A 22,469-nucleotide genomic window follows, 5' to 3' on the forward strand; every position below is an offset into this window, starting at 1 on the left:
TAAAAAAAGCATGATTTGTCATTTGCAGAGTTGGGCAAAGTTAGGCACACAAACATGCTTTTTTCAATATAAATTAAGAATTCAGTTACGAAATTGCACCGTGGCGGAATCGAAATGGCAAACTGAAAAATGAGATAAAAAGTTATATGAATTTTTGTTTTTTTATGTCTAGAAATTGAACTTGAACGATGTCTTCGCATTCTCTAGAATCCTATTGTAGACTCACCATTATTAAATCACGTTCCTTAATGTAGGGTTCTAAAGCCCTGTACTCTCTTCAAAATTCCGAACAGCGAACACTTGCTTTATGAATTCATCTTTTTAATGAAAGTTGATTTACCAAAAAAATAATAAATATTGTAGTAAAATGGGTCGTGGAGTTGAACATCGTTCTGTAACTCCTGTAATAGATGCTTTTCGAAAATTTTTGCGCGGAGTGAGTATAATATTTTTTCCAATTTTATCAAGTTCATTTGTCGTAATCATGTTCACATAAAAAAACTATATATTATAGATAGAATCAGCATTGGGAAATATGCTTTATAGGACATTCCATGTAATATTTTCAATGTTATTTTTTTAAAGATTTGATTAGAGTCGTGCAAATTATTTGAATAAAATTTTGGCTCTGAAAATAAATTTTAATTCCTTAAAGTCTGTTTCATTTTTACGAGTTAAAATCTTTTAATATAGATATTAGAAATTTTATCATTTATCACCTGTAAATTATCGAAAAATCGTTAAATTTTCCAAAAAGAAATAACTAGTATTATAGTCTGAACGTAAAAATACATTAAACAAAATAAAGTTGTCGTGAATAAATTACTTTTCTCTCTATTGACGACGTTTCATACTTTTGATGTTTTAAGGGACTTAAATAATAATAATTTCGTAAACAGAATTATCAAATAGAAAGAAATTGATTTCTGTTAGATAACAAGTATTTTTATCCATCTTTAACTTAGTAATGCATTATTTTTTTATGAACAACCATATTCTGAGATAAAAATAATACAATTAATGATAAAAAACCTAGAGTACTCTCCTGGCACGAAATAAAATAAATACTAATTTTTATAGAAACACCTTTGCGATTTTGAGCACAGGTTCTAATAAAAATATCATCCCGTCGAAAGAGATACTAAATCCAAATCGATTTGAGTATCAGTGGGTTCTTAGAAAATTTAAAAATACAAATTCAATATTCCTTCAAATTAATATTGTCTTACATTGTTGCTTCAAATTAAAACTAATATTTCAATAATTCTTTTAGAGTATTGCATCTTTGGTAAAGTCAGATAAGATTTTGAAAATTGTTTAAAATTTGAAAAATTCTGAAATTATTTTTGTATATTATATCACTGCTTAAAAATGGTTTCACTTTTTCAGAGACAACATCGAAATGCATTGAGATATGCTGATGATCAAGCATGTAGAACACAACCGCCACCCGATCTACCTGGAGGACCTTTTCATAAAACGTCTAAAATATATTACTTTTCGCGTGATGCAAGACGTGAAGTCGAACCACCTATGGTAATTGCTTCAGCCACCGTAAAGCAGATCACAGACGGGTGAGCAAATCAACATATAGATTCTTAAATCACTATTGAGTCAAACCTACAGTGCAGGGACAATTCAAAAATGTAAAAATATTAATAAGAGTTACTTCTTGGGCAAATTTTATATTATTATTTTAAGAATAGTTTTATACACCTAAAGTTAAATTGTTATATACCTTCGCTTCGTTTTGTGTGTAACGTTTTTGTTTTTGTTTCTGTTTCTGTTGCAGGGGAAACGAGAAAATGCTAAACAAAGTTCTCACTCCAGGAAAGTCATATATGCCATCATAGCTCTGATAAAATTGCTCTAATATAATTTATAAACGTAGTAATTAATGTAATGTATAGTTTGTTAAATAATGTGTATATAATACATTTCATGCAACGGAGAAAACTACTCGTGTACATAATTATATTAATGAATGCCAATGAAAAGAATATACTTTATCTTAATAGAACATTTATATGTACGATCAATAAATTGTCATATAAGGTTATCTCTCGATAAACAAAAATATATTAAATTGAGTTTTGTGAAAAGTATATAATAAAGCATCTCTAAAAATACCCTCAAGTTTGAATTTATTTTTTGTAAATTTGTATTTTATTTATCCAAGTAAATATTTTGTGTCGTAGCAACATGATATATCATTTAAATATATTATGTTCATACCAAGTTTGAACAAAATCGGTCGAGTAGTTTTTATTTTAGAGCAGAAACTGTAATTTTGACTAATAGGGTTCCGTTTATTTGTGACCACCTTCCCCCTCTTACTAAGCTATTAATAAATAGAGTTAAGATGTAGATTAATGAAACATCATATTTACAATCATTTACATAAATTACAATAATAAGATAATGTTAATAAATATAACTACGGCTTTTATTTGTATTTGCACAATAAATTAATTTGGTGGTTTCCAGGCTTCAATTTTTGGGGGAGTTGTACTGTATGGCATATACTGTTTACTCGTTCCAGACAAGTTAGGAGTGTGATCAACCATCCATGGATACTTTGGTCGTGAAGGGTCCAAATGAGGTGGTAAATCAGTTTTATAATGTAGCCATCCAAACCATTCTGCCGGTACTTGAGAGCCATCGTAATTTAGTCCCACTTTCTCAGAGTACACGACCCATCGGTTACGGCCTAAAATGCAACACTTAACAATTTCTGTTTCAACTCACATGAAAGCATATAGATTTTTAAACAATCAATAAAATTACATGTGCACTGAAAAAAAATTGGCAAAATGGGCTTTTTTGCTTAAGTACAAAAGCAAATTTTCCCTTAGTTAATAAGGTAACAAATTCTTGTAATTTATCAAGTAAATTGTTTATATATGTCATATTGAATTTTATAATTAATTGAAACAATGTAGAATTTACTACAGGAATGGAATTGAGGAAATTCTGTTCAAGTATTTAAACTGTTACCATCAGAGAAGTAGCTGAATTATATAAATAAGAATTTAACATATTCTCACCATAGAAATATGCGTTGTTTTCATAGTATTTATTTCCGTATTTGTCTTCGCCAATTAAGTCTCCAATTGGTAAATCATCAATCCTATAAAATAAAACAATCTTTTAATCACGTATTTTCATACTTTTTCAAGAATTGAAAAATTTAAAAACACTTGTAAAATTTTATATATTTTTTTTAAAATGACCAAGTTTTATGCATTAGAGTTAATTGTTATACTTTAACGTAAATTCAATTGACATTCTTTTTTCTGATGTAGGTAGTTGCAACTATATGATCTTATGATAAAGTAGCACTAAATTTTACTCAGCTTTACGACTAATTTTATAAATTAATCTTTAAATACCTAAACAATGTACGAATAGATGATAAAAGACCTCCTTGCATACGAATTGTACGCATTAATGTTTGAAATTTATCAAATCCCAATAATTTGGCCATATTTTTTTATATATATATAATAAAAACAAGAACTATGGAGAAAAAGACAGACCTGGATCAAAGATCCAAGTATTTGGGCCAATGCACAATCAAACCGTTGTGCTTAAACTTTAAGGAGCTTCTACAATGGGAGCCATTGTATAGTTCAACGCACAATTGGCTCGCGAACGAGATGCATGAGATAGAAAAGGACACAAATATATCTTTGTCCTTTTCTAACTTATGCTTTGCGTTCGCAGTTGTGCTTAGGCCTTAATTTTGCACTCATGGCCCATTACCACTTGGGTAAAAATTTCCAGAACGGAAAATTTTTCATTGGAGTAAGAGAGACAGACTGTATATCTGTCTCTTTTACTCCAATGTAAAGTTTCCGTTCTGGACAATTTTTACAGAAGGTGTAAATGCTCCCTGAGGCTGATTCCAGAATAGCTAAAAATCGTCTCGACTTTCAAGACGATTCGATGCGCGTACATACATTTTTGTTTACTGCGCATCAAAATCGAGACGATTTATTTTATTGTGGACTCAAACTGACAAAAGTTAATTTTCACGTAGCTTTTTGTAGAAAAGTAACGTGAATTTTCACGACAGTGAAAATTGGGTGTTAGCCAAAAAATTTGGAAATGTGCAAGCACCTTAAGGGTGCGATCCCATGTGATGGAGCATTTAGGCTGGAGTCCCATGACAGCGTTTTGCGTTGCGTTTTGTAACTAGGCCATGAGTGTGAGAGAGATACAGATATATGTTTGCTCTATTTGCACTCATTGCCTAGTTACAAAACGCAACGCAAAACGCTACCATGGGACTCCAGCCTTACACCTTCTGTAAAAATTGTCCAGAAAGGAAAATTTGCATTGGAGTAAGAGAGTCAGATACACAGTCTGTCTCTCTTACTCCAATGAAAAATTTTCCGTTCGGGAAATTTTTACCGAAGGTGTAAATGCTCCCTGAGCAGAAAGAATACGTCGACCGAAAGCTACGGAAGCTTCTACGCGCCACCATGCGGCACTCACTCGTGTTGTGCGGCACGTAGAGAGGAACCGGCCTGTTCGTAAGTTCCTTGATGCGTGCCTCCCTACGTGCCTAGTAGCGTTCCTAGTTGTAGCAGAAGAGTTTTGAAAATATTTTGTTACTGAGTATTTTATTTATGAAATTGGAATAAATCTAATCAATTATGTTTTATTAATATTATTTCAAGTCTTTTATTTTGCATATATTACATTGGTTTGCTCGAAAATTACAAAATTTCAATTTAATACCTTGACATAAACATAACCGCAAAGTAAAAAGTGATTATTTTGAATAGCAAATAAAAGTATATAATTTAAATTTATTTCAACAATATCAATTTTTTAGAATAAATTATTGTTATTAAAAATTAGTTATTTGTGTTCTTCCTTTAATTTTAATAAATACAATTGACGTATTTAAAATCAAAAATTCTTTGATAACAAAATATTTTTTTAATTCAACAGTGACAGATCGATTTAGAAGGTCATTAATATTTTAAATCTGCTTTCATCTCAATTTTCTTTAAAAATACATTGATTTATCGACTTTTGAAAAATTGTTCTTCAATTATAAATTCAATTCAATTTTTTATAATCTTTGATACATTCGCTTGCTTCAATTCTGTTCAATTCTGCCCATAACCTAAATGAATTGTACAGTAGGTTTCAAAAATGCCTTCCTAGTATAAACGTGTCGCACTCATATGTTCCCATGGAAACATATGAGTGCGACACGTTCAAACTAAGAAGGCATAATTGAAACCTACTGTACCTAATTTTCATTTTTTATAGAAAATTACCAAAACCCCAAAACCTTAAAATTTCCTTAATTATAATTACAGATCGACTTTAAATACAAACAAAACATCTTAATTACAAGAAACATTGCAATTGATATTGTTGAAATAAATTTAAATTATATAGTTTTATTTGCTATTCAAAATAATCACTTTTTACTTTGCGGTTATGTTTATGTCAAGGTATTAAATTGAAATTTTGTAATTTTCGAGCAAACCAATGACAATATATGCAAAATAAAAGACTTGAAATAATATTAATAAAACATAATTGATTAGATTTATTCCAATTTCATAAATAAAATACTCAGTAACAAAATATTTTCAAAACTCTTCTGCTACAACTAGGAACGCTACTAGGCACGTAGGGAGGCACGCATCAAGGAACTAAGGCTGCGGTTACACCTCTGCAGGCTGCCTGCCTGCGCAGGCAGGAGCAACGAGAGTAAGGGAGAAGTTTGAAGTCACTGACTCTCTTACTCTTGTACGTTACCATGACAACCTGCAGGCAGGCAGGCTGCCTGCAGAGGTGTAACCGCAGCCTTACGAACAGGCTGGTTCCTCTCTACGTGCCGCACAACACGAGTGAGTGCCGCATGGTGGCGCGTAGAAGCTTCCGTAGAAACACCCCAGTCCGACTCCTATGTATTTTGAAGGAAAAATATGTCAGCTTAGTGGTTTGCGTTTTCATGTGCCAAAAAGTAACACGTGATGGCGCTGTTCTCAACACTCGCTCAAAATTCACTAAAGCAATAGAAAAATATCATAGAAACGAATAAATTATTTGTTTTTATAATGAAATCTTGTTGTTAGTGATGTTAAAAATACACGATAAGAAATAATATTGTATTTTTAACTCATAAAAGATGATAGAACAATTGAATAATTAGTATGAAAATACATAAATGTGTTGTACAATAAACTGATGACTTTCGTTTAAATCGTTTAAATTATCAGATAAACTGATTTATAATAAAAGTTAAAGGAAAGTCATAGATAAATAGTATATTTAAAATAAAGAAAACAAATTTAGATAATATAAATACCATTAACCCTCCGTCACACACATGAGAAAATATTCCGACCTTACACACGTTCAGAGGGAATCGCTCACCACATTGTAAAATAAGCAACATTACAACATAAACAAAGGAATCAACAAAAATTTAGTTTTAACACAAACTTACAAATATGTAGTAAATTATTCTAAATTATAAAATTAATCAAATTAATTTTCGGTCTCAAAAATAAAAATTAATTACACGAATGTACATCTTCAAAGAAATTCCACTCGACATGTAAAAATAATGTAACATTAACAAATAAGCAAAAAAATCATTAAACAATTTATTTTAATTATATTTATAATATAATTTTGTCATCAACCAACAGTGGAACAAAAAATGTTTTTAAAACTTGATTTTTTTATTTAACATAACCTCACTTTTTCGAGTTTCTTCTGGCTTTGAAGCTTCATAATTAAATATTAATTATGTTTAAACTAAATGTTTTTTTAGAAATGTGTTGAGGAGTAAATTGTCGAAAGGTATAGAAACTGATTTTATTTTGCAATGAGGAAAACAAAAGTTATTTAAAAAATACTGAAACCGTAGAGGGAATCCCTCCCTAGGTGTGTGACGGAGGGTTAACTTTAATCCATTTTTTTATTTATTATTTGAGATGAAATTTTACTCAAGACAAAAACAAACATGAACGTATACAATGAATAAAAAATATAATATTAAATAAAAATTTAAAAGTTTTAAACTTTTTTTAAAATTTTTAAACTAAGGCAAGCTTTGCCGGCTACTTATTAAAAACATTTTCACTTTTTAAACAATATGCTCTTTTTACAACATTAAAATAGTTTTTAATGTTAATACTTTTTTTACTTTCACATTTTTTTATAAAATTTAGTTGAGATTTCTAACCGATTTCAACACAACAAATACAATAATGAATGAGGTAACGAATATTGCTGACGAGTAGTGAGTACTGCGCCATCTCGAGGAACTTTTTTGCACATTAAAGTGCAAACCACTAAGCTGACTACTTTCTGGGAAAGACGGACAGGGGTGGTAGAAAGCAGAAAACCATGAGCTGTAAAGGTGTTTCTGCAACAGCTTGAAAATACATTTGTTTTGTCTGATTCAAAGTTAAATTGCATATACTGCATATAAATTTACAATAATTTGCTTTGAATGAAATATTTAATATGAATTTATATGCAGGATGTGCTGCAATTACTTTGAATCAAACAAAAGATGCATTTTCAGGCTATTGCGGAAAACACCTTTAGGGTGGAGTCCCATGACAGCGTTTTGCGTTGCGTCGTAATGGGAGAGAAAAAGATGCAAATATACGTTTGCTGCATTCTCTCTCATTACAACGCAACGCAAAACGCTCCCATGGGACTGCGGCCTTAGGGTACAGTCACACGATCAATGCATCTGCATGATGCATGCATGCACAAACATTTGACTGTTCACACCTCAATTTTTCTGGCGGGATATTTAAAATTGATTAAAATTTAAAAATAACGTATTACTAATTATTACAATAAAAAATAACAAAAATTAAACGTTTATTATAAGGAATTAATTGTAAATAAATTTCTCTTAATTTGTGGCATATTTTAATATTGTGAATTTTTATAATTTAAAATATGACACAAATTAAGAGAAATTTATTAACAATTAATTCCTTATAATAAACGTTCAATTTTTTTTTATTTTTTATTGTAATAATTAGTAATGCGTTATTTTTAAATTTTAATCAATTTTAAATATCCCGCCAGAAAAATGATTTTTTGAGAGCGAAAAATTGAGGTGTGAACAGTCAAATGTTTGTGCATGCATGCATCATGCAGATGCATTGATCGTGTGACTGTACCCTTACAGCTTCGTGTGGTGATGTGAAGTCGATTTTGACATTTTTTAAAAAAATTTTCTTTCTGCCGATAGTCGTATGAATGCACCCTAAAATTTAATTTAGTTTCGTGATTCGTTTCTATTTCTAGTCTTTTTGTTTGTGTCTGTGTTATTCAGGAAGGAAGAGTAAGGAGACCGAACTCTGCTTCTACAAATGTCTGAGAAATATGCACGAAAAGTGCCAGACTCACTGTGTTCTAGTTGATCACCAATTAAGTCGATCATGCGCATTGAACTAAAGTTCAGTGTTGACATAGATGAAAAGTGTGGTTATGTCAAGGTAAATATTACATAGTTTAAACAGTGTTAATTTTAAAAGCAAATTTATTTATTTGCAATTGTGATATTATTTAGATTTTCAAAATAATTTAATAATATATTTATGAAAAGGGAAAAATTTTGCGAAAATGGTTAAGAAGAATTGTGTTTATAACTAGAGTATATTTACATACCGTAGAAGGATAGAAGAGACTAATGTTTTTAGACTCTTTTTCTTTCTTTACATCCTGGCACACAACACGACATTTTTTTAAATAAAATAAATAAATAATTTTTAAAACGAAATGTATTATATATGTATCTCACTAAGACCGGCTAAATGTAAACATTAGATATTACATCTCACTAGCACAATTTTTACGAGAAACAGAGACACAACACAGCTTATGCGCATGATCAACTTAATTGGAGGTCGACTAGAACACAGTGAGCCTGGCACTTTTCGTGCATATTTCTCTGAGATTTTTAAAGCGCTTTCTACACAGAGTTCGGTCTCCTTACTCTTCCTTCCTGGTGTTATTGTACCTTGTTTTTGTTTGGATGCTCTGAATAAAAAATTAAATCAATTAAATACATAATATATTTATATAAATATAAACACATACTTACGGATTATATACAAGTTAATTAATTAATAACTACTAGTGTTTAATATACTGTAAGTATTCCATTTAATTAATTAAGAATGGGTTTTTTAAAAAATTGGCATTTAGATTGAATCTAAACAATTGCCTTTTGTATTTCAAATTTAAAATAGGTACACTATATTATTTTATTGTTGAAAATTAAATTAATTATAAGAAAACGGAGCAATAAATGAAATGTACAGATTACGTTATTCATTTAGACTTTTGTTTTTAAATATAAATTAATATTTAAGATTGCGGTCGTCAAACATTATTTCGAATTTATTTAACTCTAATATCAATATATTAGGGTTAAATTTTGATGGAAATACTTATCATAAATTATTTTGCAGTTTACTAAATTAAATAAACTTGTATCTACATAATTTGAAATTGTTCTTTACTTTAAAAAAATGCTGAGTTTGATTATTTATTGTTTTCAAATGCGATTCCTCAATTTTTATTTAGAGATATGTATATTTTGAAGAAAATTAATCAGGGTGTCTACTGGTCCTTGAAGTCCTGGAATTCCTGGAAATGTCCTGGAATTTGAAAAAATGTCCTGAAATGTCCTTAAATGTCCTGGATTTTAAACTTTTGTCCTTGAATTTTCTATATTTTGCTTTTCAATATTCAATAATTTAAAAATTTTACTCAAATTTAAAAAAAATAATTTTTTTGATCCATCAAAAAATAATTTCAATTTGTCATTTGATTAAAGAAACTGGTATCTACAATATTGATTTTAAATTCTTTTTATAATAAAATAAATATTTTTGTACAAGTAGGTTAATTTATATTATGTTAATCGTGATATGAAATATTATTACACGCAGGGTTGACACAAAATTTTAATTTGAACCCTTTTCAAAATTCAATTATTTCTAAAAATTCACGCTATAATATTTTTAATATTCAATTATAATTTAAAATTTTTAGTGAAATTCATTTTTATTCAATTTTTATTGGAAAATTTCCCAAAAATTCAATTATTTAAATACAAAAATAAATAATATTCAGTAATTGCATGTTCTTTAATATTGAATTTTTATGAAGAATTTTATCAAAATTTTTAATAACAATTGAATTCTTTTGGCGAATTTAAAAAAAATGGTAAGAATAAATGCAATTTTACATCATTTTATTTAAAATTTTATAAAAATAATTAAATTCTTGCAACGACTTTTATTAAAAATCTTTTTAAAGAATTGAATTCCTGTGAAGAATTTTATTTGTAAAAATAATTGAATTCCAGAGAAAAATATTATTATATATATATGAGAATATAATTAATTTCTTGTGAAGAATTTTATTCAAATTTTTTTAAATAATTGAATTTTTCAGAATTTTTAAAAACTATTTTAAAAATAATTAAATTTTATTAAAAAATTGAAAATAAATTGAAATCTGACAAAGAATTTAAAAAAAAAAAATTTTTTAAATCATTGAATTCCTGTGAAAATGTTTATTTTTAATAAAATTGAATTCTTGGGAAGAATTTTATTAAAATTTCTTAAATAATTGAATTGCTGCGAAGAATTTTATTTTTTACGAAAATAATTGAATTGTTTCAAAGAGTTTTAGAAACATTTTTGACAATAATTTTATTTGTAGAAAAATGTTGTCTTTCACGAAAATAATTATATTCTATGACCGATTTTATTATAATTTTTCAAATTAATAAAGCATTTTATCAAAATTTTTAAAAATAATTGAATTCTCAAGAAAGAAAATAATTGAATTCCCATAAAAAATGTATTATTTGTGAATATTATTGAATTCTTAAGAAGAAATGTATTGAAAACAATTAAATTGTATAGGAAAATTTTATTAAAATTGCAATTTAATTAACTAAATCTTGTAAATAGAATTATTAAAAGAATTTTATTTAAATTTTTTGAAATAATTGAATTTCTCAGACTATTTTTTTCAATTTTCTGAATATATTTGAATTCTTTCGAGAAACTTCATTGAAAAATTTAAAATAATTGAATTGATACGAAGAAATTTATAAAAGAAATTGGTAAGTAATTGAATTCCTGTTAAATTTTTATTAAAATTTTGTTTAAATAATAGAATTATTTTGGAAAATTTTGTTAAATTAGTAGATATAAAAAATAATTGAAATGAGGAAAATTTTTAAAAATAATTGAAATTTTGCCAAGAATTTTATTAAATTTTTGAAAAATAATTGAATTTTAGAGAAGAATTTTATTATTTATAAAGATAATTTAAATTTTGACGAGAATTTTTAAAAATTTTTGAACATAATTGAATTTATGCGAAGTTATTTAAAAAGAAATTATTGTCAAAAATAGAAAAAATTGAAGGGTTTGTATTAGAATTCTTGGTAATTTCATAGTTTATAAGGCAAACAAAAAAGACACCAAAATTCAGAATTTAGTCAAAATCCCTGACTTTTTCCTGAATTTCTTGACTTCCCTGACTTGTGGCAATCCTGTTACACATATAAATGTCCTGTAAAAATAAGAAATCTGTCCTGGAATGTCCTGGAATTTTAAGTCATATTTTTAGTAGACACCCTGATTAATGCTTTTTAGAGCATGAATTTTGAAAAAATGTTGTCTAAACACTTACATTTTATAGTTACGATGGCACACTATAAAGGAGCGGCCAGTGAAGCAGGACGAGCCATGCAATTAATGAAAAAGCGTGAAATCGCACAACAGGAAATTGAGTATCGGAAGAAAAAAATTGAAGATGATCTCAAAATTCATAACATTGAGAATAAATTTGCAACTCATTATAATGCTGTTGAACAGCAACTTAAATCGACAACTATTGGGCTGGTCACCTTGAATGAGATGAAAGCTAAACAAGAAAATATCGTGAGAGAAAGAGAGAGGAAACTTGCTCAAAAGGAAAGGGAGAAGGAAAAGGAAAAAGAAGAAGCTCTATTTGCTAAACAATTGGAAAAAAGTAAACAAAAGAAGCAAATTCAAGCATTGTCATTTAATCCTGACGACGACGACGATGATGATGACGATGACGATGACGATGACGAAGAACTCGAAGACTATGTGCCGAAAGTGAAAAAAATCAAGAAAAACCCTGACGTAGATACGAGCTTTTTACCAGACAGAGAGAGAGAAGAAGAAGAGAAAAGGATGAGGGAAGAATTGAGACAAGAGTGGGCAACGAAGCAACAGGCCCTTAAAGAAGAAGAGATCGAGATTATATTCAGTTACTGGGACGGCTCTGGACACAGGCGCAGTGTCACAATGAAAAAAGGTATTTGTATAAAGCGGCAACCTACTCTAGAGGCAGAAAAACGACCTAGTTATTATGTTACTATTTGGCTACTTTTTTTAGATTTCACCCACTAAAAGCTACTATTTCTGTTTTTTTACAATTTCCTCTATGTACTTTAAATTCGCTAATACTAGAAATCTCAAAACTATTCTCAAAAATTGTAATCAAATTCTTTAAAACGATTCAATTATTTTCAAAAAAATATGAGAAATTCAATTATTTTCAATACCTACTATTTTTATCAAATTTCGCAAAAGAATGCAATTATTTAGAAAAAAAATTATTAAAATTCATCAAAAATTCAATTATTTTCATAAATAATAAAACCACAGCAATTCAATTAATTTGGAATATCATTTCAAAAAAATCAATTATTTAACAAAATTTTTCTACAATTCTACACAATAATTCAATTACTTTCACTAATAATAACACTTTTCATAGAAATTTAATTTTTTTAAAAAGTTTTTGATAAAATTCTTAGCAAGAATTAAATTATTTTCATAAAAATAGGTATTAATAAAACTCATCGAAGAATTTCAATTATTTTTAATACTATTTTAAATTAATGGAAAAATTCAATTATTTTCACAAATAAAGTTTTCCACAAGAATTCAATTCTTTTTAAACATTTTAATAAAATTTTTCGACATAATTCAATTATTTTTAAAAATTTTAATAAAATTCTTAGCAACTATTCAATTATTTTCATAAATAATACAATTCATTGTAGGATTTTAATTATCTTTAATACAATTTTAAAGGAATTACTAAAAAAAAGTAAATATTCTTAAAAATTTAATTTCAATTCCTCGAGAAAATCAAATATTTAAAGAATATTTTTTTAAAATTCTTCTTCAGAATTCAATTATTTTCATAAATAACAATATTCATCACAAAAATTCAATTATTTTTAAAAGTAATAAATTTCTTCTTGTAAATTCAATTATTTAAAAAAATTTTTGTAATATTCTTCGTAAGAATTCAATTTTTTTCATGAATAATAAAAATTTCTCAAGAATTAAATTATTTTTATAAATATTTAAATTCTTTGATGAATAATAAAATTCGTTGTAGGAATTGAATTTATTGATAAGAAAGAAGTAAATATTTTTGATGAAAATTAGGAAAAAGTCAGGAAAATAAAAAAATGTGGAATCGAATTTTTGTCAGTTTTGTGAAGTGTCAAAGACGAGTTTTTTTGGTCGTAAAATTTAATTTTTCGATAGCTACTTTTTTTTAGTTTGAAAGCTACTTTTTGCTACTTATTTAAAAATTAATTATCGAGTGCGAAGTCTGTATACGAAATTTTACTACAAAATGGCACCGATAGATGCTTTATATTTAAAATCGCATTTTTTAAGAACGACAACGGCAGGACTGTTTTTTCGAAAAGTTTAAGACTTGGATCAAATGTCAATAATTTTACTTGAAGAAGAGCATCTTACCGAGTTATTAATATGACATTAATTTTAGGAAATTCCATTTACCAACTTCTGCAGAGATGTTTAGAAGTTTTGAAAAAAGAATTTAGCGAATTGAAGACAATAATGGCTGACCAATTAATGTATGTAAAAGAAGACTTGATTCTTCCGCATCATTATACTTTCTACGATTTTATAGTTGCAAAAGTACGTGTAAAATTCATCTTTTATTTTTAATTTAACGCGTTTTTACATGATGTTGACTTGCTTTAGTTAAAGTTTTATTTTTCCATAGGCAAGAGGTAAAAGTGGACCTTTATTTACTTTCGATGTTCACGATGATGTACGAGTATTACACGATGCTTCAATTGAAACAGAGGAATCACACGCTGGAAAAGTTTTATTACGGTTCGTATATCGTATATTAATCAGAATCTTATCTTAATCCTAATCTCTTGAATGTCGTAAGACGTAAGTAAAGTTATTCTATTTTTTCAGTTCATGGTATGAAAGAAATAAGCATATATTTCCTGCAAGCAGGTGGGAACCTTTCGATCCAACTAAAACCTATGACAAATATACTGTTTCCGACAAAAGTAAAAAGAAAGAAAAGATGTAAAATTTCTTAAGGAATGTTATTAATAAATGATTTAATATGTTTTGTAAATATGTACATGAAAGTAAGAAAATTTTCCTCCTAAGGAGATAATTGACGAATAAACTATACACACATACATGAATTACACGGTATTTTTAAACTTTATAATTATTTTAAGGAGACGTTTCGGATTTAAAAATATTCTATATGTACAGCATTTGTACATTTGTACTTTAAAGTATACATATTAATTTTTAAAACAGTTTTTATACTCTAATCTCGTAGAAGTTGCAATGCTAGTTCTTCATCCACGTGTAATGAATCAAACGGTGACACGTCCTGGCGAGTTTTTTTAATATTCTTCCGATCTTTGCTGGAAAGTGATTTCCTTTTTTGCGCTCTGAAAAAGTGAAATATATGAAATAAAGTGGCATAATTAATTGCAAGCAATTATAATTGCCTAAATCTTACCTAAGACTTTGAGTTTCATCTGGAGCGTTTTCGAATTTATTTTTGATACTTTTATGTTTTTTAATATCGTCTATGACTTGATTACTATCTTCACTATCATTACCATCATCTGACTGAGGTCCGTGTCCGTAAATTTCATCTGGATCAGGTAACCAAGACAAATTGGATTGAACTGACTCCCCATCACTTTCGTACTCTTCACTTCCTGAATAATCTGCATCGCTTTCCTCGTCCTTCTCTGATGTCTGCTTCTTTTGATTTTTAAGCTTCTGCTTTTCCTTTCGATGTTTTTCCTTTATTTTTTCTTTAAATCGTTTTTTGTCAAAGCTATCTTCATAAAGTAATGCTTTCTTCGCTGTTTCAATATTTATTCCAGAATCCTCCTCCTGTTCGTATTCTTTTCCTATATCTGATTGTTTTGATTTTGCTGTATCCAAGATTTCCTAAAATGAAAATTAAATTTTCATTAAAACACTTTAACAAAATGAAACAGAAGTTGTAGACGAACTTAATAAAATGAAAAAAGTAATAGCGTTAATACCTGTCCGTCTTCATCAAAATTAATTTTTTTATTTGGCACAATGTTCTTTTTAAGAATTTTCTTCGCTACAGCGGCTTTAGTGACAGATTTCTTTTTCTTTAATTGCATTTCTTCTGGTTCAATCAATGGATCAATTTGTATATTTCTTCGTTTTATAGTTAAAATTTCATCATCATCGTCGTCATCATTGTTATTAACAAGACCGTGATTACCAGCTATAAAATATAAGAATTAAATAAAGGATTTAACGGACGGAGAATTTGATATGTCATTAGTACATAATCCTATCCTATTTAATATATTAATACACAATGCATTTTCAACTTTTTCACAGTATAAATGGAAAAAGTTATTTATTATCTTTAGAATTAATTAAATTCTTGGCAAAATTTCAATTATTTTCAAACATTTTCCTCAATTCCATCATTCTTAATATGTACCTACTATTTTCATAAAATTGTCCGAAAGAATTCAATTATTTAAATAAAATTTAATAAAATTCTACCCAAACCTTTAATTATTTTCATAAAATAATTAAAATTTCACAGGAATTCAGTTACAGTAGAACCTCGATTATCCGAGGTAATGTGGGGAAGAGGTACCTCGGATAATCGAAAACTCGGATAACACGGAACCAATGAAAATTTCAAAATTTTAAATTATTTTTCATGTGTTTAAAGTGTTAGAATAATATTAAATGACAAAAATGGACGAAATTTTAAATGCAATGATCACAAATAGTGGTTTTGTAAAATTTATTTTCCAAATTTAGTCGCTCGATCCGTTTTATCCGAGTTATTCCGCATTATCCGAGCATGTTTAGTGCCTCGGATAATCCGGAATCTCGGATAATCGAGGCTCGGATAACCGAGGTTCTACTGTATTTACAAATTTTTATAAATTTCTTCGCAATCATTCAATTATTTTCATAAATAATAACATTTTTACAGGGATTCAATTAGTTTCGTAAATAATAAAACTCTTGGCAGAATTTCAATTATTTTTAATACAATTTTCATCAAATTCCTCGAAAAATGTAATTATTCTTAAAAATTTTATTAAAATTCGTCGAAAGAATTTAATTATTTAAAAATTTGTTAATCAAATTCTTTATATGAATTAAATTTTAAGGAACATCCAATTGAGGGCGTGGAACGGATAACTGCCTGTAACGCATGGTCGAAAGGGACTATATACCAGTCAGACATCAGTGAGAGGCCTAAAGGCGCTCATTATTGTCTGACTGGTATAGTCGATAATCCCTTTCGACCATGTGTTGCAGGCAGTTATCCGTTCCACGCCCTCAATTATTCAATAAATAGTTTTTGTTTGTATTTAAATAATTAAATTCTAGTAGAATTTTCTAATAAAAATAGATTTAACAATGGATTTCAGTTAAAATTTCAGATTGTAATAATTGAATATCAAAAGCGTTAGAGTGTGAATTTTTAGAGATAATTGAATTTTGAAAAGGTTTTAAATTAAAATCTTTGAAAATCTGAATTTTTAATATTTTAAACTACCAATTCTCTGGAAATAATTTTTTTGGGAAATTCTAATTGCGGATGTTTCTTTGAAATTATTTTAAGTTTTTATTTTCTAATTATATTATTTAATTGAAGAATATACGAATGATTAAAATTTTGTAAAATTGAATTGTAAACAAATGAATTTGAAAATACTTAAAGAACTTTCAAAAATTATTAAAAATAATGCATTTATAGAAGAATTTTAGTTAAAAACACGAAAAAAAATTTATTTTGGAAAAGTTACAAATTATTGCAAAAATTCAATTATTTTCAAGAGTAATATTAAATATTCTTTGTTAAATATTCTTTGCAAACATTAAATATTGTTCAAAAATAATAAAATTCTTTTTAGGGATTCAATTATTTTCACAAATAATAAAACTCATCACAGAATTTCAATTATTTGTAAATTTCTCGAAAAATGCAATTATTCTTAAAAATTTTATTAAAATTCGTCGAAAAAATTGAATTATTTAAAAATTTGTTGATAAAATTCTTTATGGGAGTTGAATTTTAAGAAACATTCAATTATTGAATAGATTATTTATTTTTGTATTTAAATAATTGAATTATAGTAGAATTTTCTAATGAAAATTTATTTAGAAATAAATTTCAGTTAGAATTTTAGGTAATAATTGAATATTAAAAGCAATCTAGCGTCAATTTTTAGAAATAATTGAATTTTGAAATTAATTTTTTTGAAAAAGGTTAATTGAATTTTTTTTTATATTATTCCAAGTTTTTTTTCTAATAGGTATATATATTTAATTGAAGAATTTATGAATAATTGAAATTTCGTAAAACTGAATATTGTAAACAAATGGATTTGAAAATTGAAAATTGTCGATATATTCATGTTTTATAGTTATGAGAAATTTAATTTGCAGTTTTAAGTGAAATATTCTCTTATTTGACTCGGACCGGTTGTATTTTTGTTATATTTTTGAATAAGATTAGGTCCGTAAAGTCCGTATTTTTAAATACTTGAACTGGTTCGAGCCCTGATTATGTGTCACGTTCTGGCATGAAATGTATTACTCTGAAGTAATGAAGGTACTTACGGTGTTTAAAGTGGCTAGTTTTTGGTTTCTCTTCAAAGTTATTTACAGACATATCATCAGAAGAATCGATTTCTTCACTTGAAACACTATGTTTCAAAAGTTGTATCGCGGAGGATTCTTTTTCCTTATTTGTTTGTGTTTTGGTGTTGGTTGAAGCATTGGTTGAAGAATCTTTAATTTTCTGTAGAAAACGAAGTTTTGGGGGCGTTATTAAACCCAGTGACCTGTTCAGAATAATAATATTTATTATACAAGAATGTTATTTCTCATGACACGGGAAATTATTAAAAAATATCTTACCTTGCAAAATCATCTATTTTTAAATTTTTGACGTTGAAGATACTCTTGTCTTGCATGAGATGAACGGATTTAACGTATGCCACAAAAGCTCTTTGCGCGCTTTCTTTCAATGCACAATCACGAGCCATTAAAGCTTCCAGTTTACGATGCGGAAATTGCAATTTGTTTGGATTGATTCTAGAACAGGTTAATATTATTTATTTAATTCACTTGAGAAAAAAAAGTTGCCGACTTATTGGTGAACCTTCTTTCAGTATGTAAATTGCTCCAGAAATTTTAAGGAAAAACGCGTAAAGACGTTCATTTAATAGAATTACTTACTTGATCATTGAGATTGGAATCTTGGAATCTTGCAATTTCTCGACTATATTTGTTTCACTAGGAAGAAGTACTAGCAAAGATTCGCCACCACTCTGAAATCTTGCAGTTCTTCCTGCTCGATGAATGTAAGAATTTGTATCTTCCGGACAATCCATTTGTACAACCCAGTCAACATCAGGAAAGTCTGTATAAATAAATAGTACTGTTTTAATTTTATAAATGAGGCATTCCATTTCAAATCGTTCCACCGACAAAAAACAATCGCAAGGAGAGCGATTTTCTAATAAATATAATTATTAAAAAATTTAATTATTTGTAACATATTATACACTGAATCAAAAGAGAATTTCATGAACTTTATAATGCTATTTTTATGAAAATTATATGAAAATAAAGCTTAACTTTTCTAGTTTCCATTCCCGTATAATATATTATGGACATTTAATGGGATTAATAGAAAAAAAATTGTTTAAAAAATGTGTTTTTGAAAAATTTGACAAATGGTACGAAGTTGAAGGTTAGTTAGGATTCAACTTCGTACCATTTGTCAAATTTTTCAAAAACATATTTTTTAAACAATTTTTTTTCTATTAATCCCATTAAATGTCCATAATATATTATACGGGAATGGAAACTAGAAAAGTTAAGCTTTATTTTCATATAATTTTGATAAAAATCGACGGGGGGGTGTTTTGAGATATTAAGAGTTTAAACTTTCAAACAGGAATTTCTCTACGAAATTGAGAAAAATTTAAAAAAATAAAAATAGCATTATAAAGTTCATGAAATTCTCTTTTGATTCAGTGTATAATATGTTACAAATAATTAAATTTTTTAATAATTATATTTATTAGAAAATCGCTCTCCTTGCGATTGTTTTTTGTCGGTGGAACGATTTGAAATGGAATGCCTCAAATACTTTCTTTTTCAAATTCTCATTCTAGACGATTAATCACGAATATTCCCCAATTGACAATTATTTTGAAGAAAGTTAAAAGAAAATTTAAAGAAATATTTTACCTAGCCCTCTCGAAGCAATGTCTGTAGCAAACAATACTGCATGTTGTTTTCTACAAAACGTTTCGTAAATATTCATTCTCTTTAGTTGATGCATCTTTCCATATAATGATAAAAGACTTGTTCCAGGTCTCATTCGGCAAAAGGCTTCATACATAAATTTAACCTAAAAATAATAAAATTTATTTCATATTTAAAATGAAAATAAAATATGAATACACATTTCAAATTTTTAAGTGTAAAAAAGTTTCATCACCTGCTTGCAAGTAGAAAAGAAAACAATAACTTTTTGCTTAAGATGATTTTTCATGAATGACCACAGCATCCCTATTTTATCTTCTAATTCACAAATTACATAACTTTGTTGAAGAAACTCAGGAGTAGTGTGTGCTGAATATTCGTGAACGGACACATAAATGGGATCTTTAAGACTTAACTTAGCCAAGTCTCGTGTGGATCTGTTAATAAAATAGAAAAAATGTCACGCGCTCTGAAGAAAGGTATATAAAAACAAATCATTTTAAGGCTATGTTTGTCTTACTTTCCCTTAATTAAGTTTCTGTTTAATTCGATACAATTAAAATCAGTGGTTTATAATCACAGTTGCTCCCCTTTGTGTTTTTGTTTCAAAAATTACAAAACATAACCTAACATTTTTTGCTTCTTTGGTACTTTTCAGTACTTTTCTTCAGTGCGCGTCATGAAAATTTTTGTAAACATTTAAAAAATTTCACAAGAATAAAATTCATCATTTACCTAGTTTGTGTAGCGGAAAATAAAAGAGTTTGACGTTCCTCTGGCAAATTTTCAATTATAGCGGTCATCGTGGCTTCAAAACCCATATCTAAACACTTGTCAGCTTCATCAAGAACTAATATCTAAATTCAAGTAATTCAAAATATTAAGAAAATGCAACAAAATTCCACGCTGTGGAAACATAAAAAAAATATATATAACATGCCTGCATATTTGAACAATCAAATAGTGGATTTTCATCCATGTGTTGTAATAAACGTCCAGGAGTGCAAATAATGATGTTACACTGATTCATTCTTTTCTTTTCAAAATGTAAATCCTTTCCACCAATAATTAAACCCGCTGAGAGATCATGATAATGTCCTACTTTTCTCAGCGTTTCATATATTTGATATGCCAATTCTCTAGTTGGTGTTATTATAAGAGCACCAATGCCATCCAATTTCGTCCATTGCTTGCAGTACAATGACTCAATAACCTGAAATTTTTATTTTCTTTCTAAATGTGAATCAACTTTGACTGAAATTTTATTTACTCTTAGTATAAAGCTATGAGTGAAATCTTGAGTCACTTAATTAAAATCAGTGATTTCTGTTAAGCTAATAAATATAGCAGTTAAAAAAATATTACAGGTATTAGGAATGCTAAGGTTTTTCCACTGCCAGTTTTAGCTGCACCAAGAATATTGAGTCCCCTTAGTGCAAGGCCAATACTTTGTCTTTGTATGTCGCTTAAAGTAATATATTGACTTTCTTTTAATCCTTTTTGCGTCTGTGATGACAATGGTAAATCAGCAAATTTCATAATTTGCCTTTCATCGATCTGTGAAAAATAATAATAATAACACTAATATTAGTGAGAAACAATTGAGGAAATGTGTTTTATTCTTCTTTGATGTTCTAATAAAAAGTAAGTCTTTCACTGTTTGGAGTTATCGAGATTAAGTTATTTTAAGTAAAGTTAATACTGACGCACTAAAGAAAAACTTAGGTAAACTACATTTATTTTAAACTGAGAAAAAGAAGAACATTTAAAACTCAGTTATAAATGCTCCAAACGCAATTCAATTGTATTTCAATCCACTTTTGATAGCCGAAGCAGATAAATATTTTTTCAATTTTAAAAAGGCTTTTTAATGGGGAACAACTGTTATTGATATTGATAAAGTGGTTCTATTATTTTCTTTATTTAATTAAAGTAAAATATTATTAATATATTTATAAAAATAAAAGTTTCTCTTCACTCAAATTGCAAATATAATTAATAAAAAGGTAAAAAATCATTATTTCATATCGTATTTTCTAAATATTCAAATAAAAATTTGCCTTGTGATTTTAACTTTATTAACTAAGGCAAAAATTGCTCTTTTTAAAAGAAACAATTGCTTTGCATGTATTGCTTTTGTTGTTGGCAAAAATTGACTAAGTAAAAAGCACATTCAGTTCAATTTTTTTCTGTGTAGGTTAACATCTATCAAAACACATAAATTCAGTAAACAATGATTATAATTGTACTTACTTTGTCATATTGAGACTGCAGATTTTTAATGATACTTTTTTCTGGTACATTTTTCTTTCTGTGATATACTTTTATCTTTTTCTTTTCATTATTAGTTGTTTTTATCATAGTTGTTAAAAAGCTGTCAATTTGACAGAATTTTCAAGAAAAACTTCCACAGTAAAAATGCAAGTGTTAATACAAATACACGTGGATTTTATTGATATGAAAGCGAGGTTAGTTATTGTTTATTCTTAGCAGAAAGGGCAGAAAGCATGGTCTCTCTGCATGTGCTCCGTTTGCTAAAGGCCAACGCACAACTGCTTCGCGAACGTCGTTCGTTATTATGGGGTATCCACACTTCGATCTAAGAAGTTAAGCGGGACGTTCTTTCGTGACGCTTCCTGTGGCATCTGGCATCAGTGCCTAGTAAATTTTCCAGGGAATTTTAAATCCTTAATAAATAAACTAAATTTTTCTATTGTAATCTTGAGAGATTAAAATTTCAATATAATTAATACATTATACAATATTAATAATAATAATATTATT

General features: G+C 27.7%; 4 protein-coding genes across 5 annotated transcripts; 2 read left to right on the forward strand and 2 right to left on the reverse strand.

The window, feature by feature from the left end:
* The first annotated feature begins 278 nt into the window (after window positions 1–278).
* Window positions 279–2,129, forward strand: LOC122512369 (NADH dehydrogenase [ubiquinone] 1 alpha subcomplex subunit 7-like). The gene is made up of 3 exons (XM_043628162.1): window positions 279–436; window positions 1,390–1,574; window positions 1,793–2,129. Exons 1-3 carry the CDS (start codon window positions 368–370, stop codon window positions 1,851–1,853), a joined length of 315 nt encoding a protein of 104 aa, XP_043484097.1. The 5' UTR covers window positions 279–367; the 3' UTR covers window positions 1,854–2,129.
* Window positions 2,130–2,365: 236 nt separating this feature from the next.
* On the reverse strand, window positions 2,366–3,561 carry LOC122512367 (NADH dehydrogenase [ubiquinone] 1 alpha subcomplex subunit 12). The gene is made up of 3 exons (XM_043628161.1): window positions 3,393–3,561; window positions 3,048–3,130; window positions 2,366–2,710 (listed from the first exon to the last, which is right to left on the reverse strand). The coding sequence occupies exons 1-3, from the start codon at window positions 3,485–3,487 to the stop codon at window positions 2,469–2,471; spliced, it is 420 nt and encodes a 139-aa protein (XP_043484096.1). The 5' UTR covers window positions 3,488–3,561; the 3' UTR covers window positions 2,366–2,468.
* A 4,808-nt stretch (window positions 3,562–8,369) lies between these two features.
* On the forward strand, window positions 8,370–14,566 carry LOC122512366 (protein FAM50 homolog). Of its 2 annotated transcripts, none has more exons than XM_043628160.1 (5): window positions 8,370–8,504; window positions 11,737–12,381; window positions 13,879–14,033; window positions 14,122–14,234; window positions 14,325–14,566. In XM_043628160.1, the coding sequence occupies exons 2-5, from the start codon at window positions 11,742–11,744 to the stop codon at window positions 14,443–14,445; spliced, it is 1,029 nt and encodes a 342-aa protein (XP_043484095.1). In that variant the 5' UTR covers window positions 8,370–8,504; window positions 11,737–11,741; the 3' UTR covers window positions 14,446–14,566. The 2 variants fall into 2 exon arrangements, with proteins under 2 accessions (XP_043484095.1, XP_043484094.1); XM_043628159.1 differs by lacking the exon at window positions 8,370–8,504 and adding an exon at window positions 8,989–9,161.
* Window positions 14,460–22,236, reverse strand: LOC122512365 (probable ATP-dependent RNA helicase DDX10). The gene is made up of 12 exons (XM_043628158.1): window positions 21,939–22,236; window positions 21,051–21,242; window positions 20,626–20,898; window positions 20,421–20,542; window positions 19,921–20,122; window positions 19,668–19,830; window positions 18,648–18,831; window positions 18,327–18,503; window positions 18,027–18,250; window positions 15,437–15,651; window positions 14,896–15,338; window positions 14,460–14,824 (listed from the first exon to the last, which is right to left on the reverse strand). Exons 1-12 carry the CDS (start codon window positions 22,044–22,046, stop codon window positions 14,698–14,700), a joined length of 2,430 nt encoding a protein of 809 aa, XP_043484093.1. The 5' UTR covers window positions 22,047–22,236; the 3' UTR covers window positions 14,460–14,697.
* Between the last annotated feature and the right edge of the window lie 233 nt (window positions 22,237–22,469).

This window comes from Leptopilina heterotoma, unplaced genomic scaffold (assembly GCF_015476425.1).
Source record: "Leptopilina heterotoma isolate Lh14 unplaced genomic scaffold, ASM1547642v1 Lhet_97, whole genome shotgun sequence".
In the NCBI taxonomy this organism is placed as follows: Eukaryota; Metazoa; Arthropoda; class Insecta; order Hymenoptera; family Figitidae; genus Leptopilina; species Leptopilina heterotoma.

Bases quoted from the DNA above. Each gene is read 5' to 3' on its own strand.
- LOC122512366 (XM_043628160.1), top strand. From the start codon at position 11,742: ATGGCACACTATAAAGGAGCGGCCAGTGAAGCAGGACGAGCCATGCAA. The intron at 14,034-14,121 runs GTACGTGTAAAA...ATTTTTCCATAG, and splicing joins ACGATTTTATAGTTGCAAAA to GCAAGAGGTAAAAGTGGACC. The intron at 14,235-14,324 runs GTTCGTATATCG...CTATTTTTTCAG, and splicing joins GCTGGAAAAGTTTTATTACG to TTCATGGTATGAAAGAAATA.
- LOC122512365 (XM_043628158.1), bottom strand. From the start codon at position 22,046: ATGATAAAAACAACTAATAATGAAAAGAAAAAGATAAAAGTATATCAC. The intron at 15,652-18,026 runs GTAAGTACCTTC...TATATTTTATAG, and splicing joins AACTAGCCACTTTAAACACC to CTGGTAATCACGGTCTTGTT. The intron at 14,825-14,895 runs GTAAGATTTAGG...TCACTTTTTCAG, and splicing joins GATGAAACTCAAAGTCTTAG to AGCGCAAAAAAGGAAATCAC.
- LOC122512369 (XM_043628162.1), top strand. From the start codon at position 368: ATGGGTCGTGGAGTTGAACATCGTTCTGTAACTCCTGTAATAGATGCT. The intron at 437-1,389 runs GTGAGTATAATA...TCACTTTTTCAG, and splicing joins TTCGAAAATTTTTGCGCGGA to AGACAACATCGAAATGCATT. The intron at 1,575-1,792 runs GTGAGCAAATCA...TTTCTGTTGCAG, and splicing joins GTAAAGCAGATCACAGACGG to GGGAAACGAGAAAATGCTAA.
- LOC122512367 (XM_043628161.1), bottom strand. From the start codon at position 3,487: ATGGCCAAATTATTGGGATTTGATAAATTTCAAACATTAATGCGTACA. The intron at 3,131-3,392 runs GTATTTAAAGAT...TTTATTTTATAG, and splicing joins TCTATTCGTACATTGTTTAG to GATTGATGATTTACCAATTG. The intron at 2,711-3,047 runs GTGAGAATATGT...GTTGCATTTTAG, and splicing joins AAACAACGCATATTTCTATG to GCCGTAACCGATGGGTCGTG.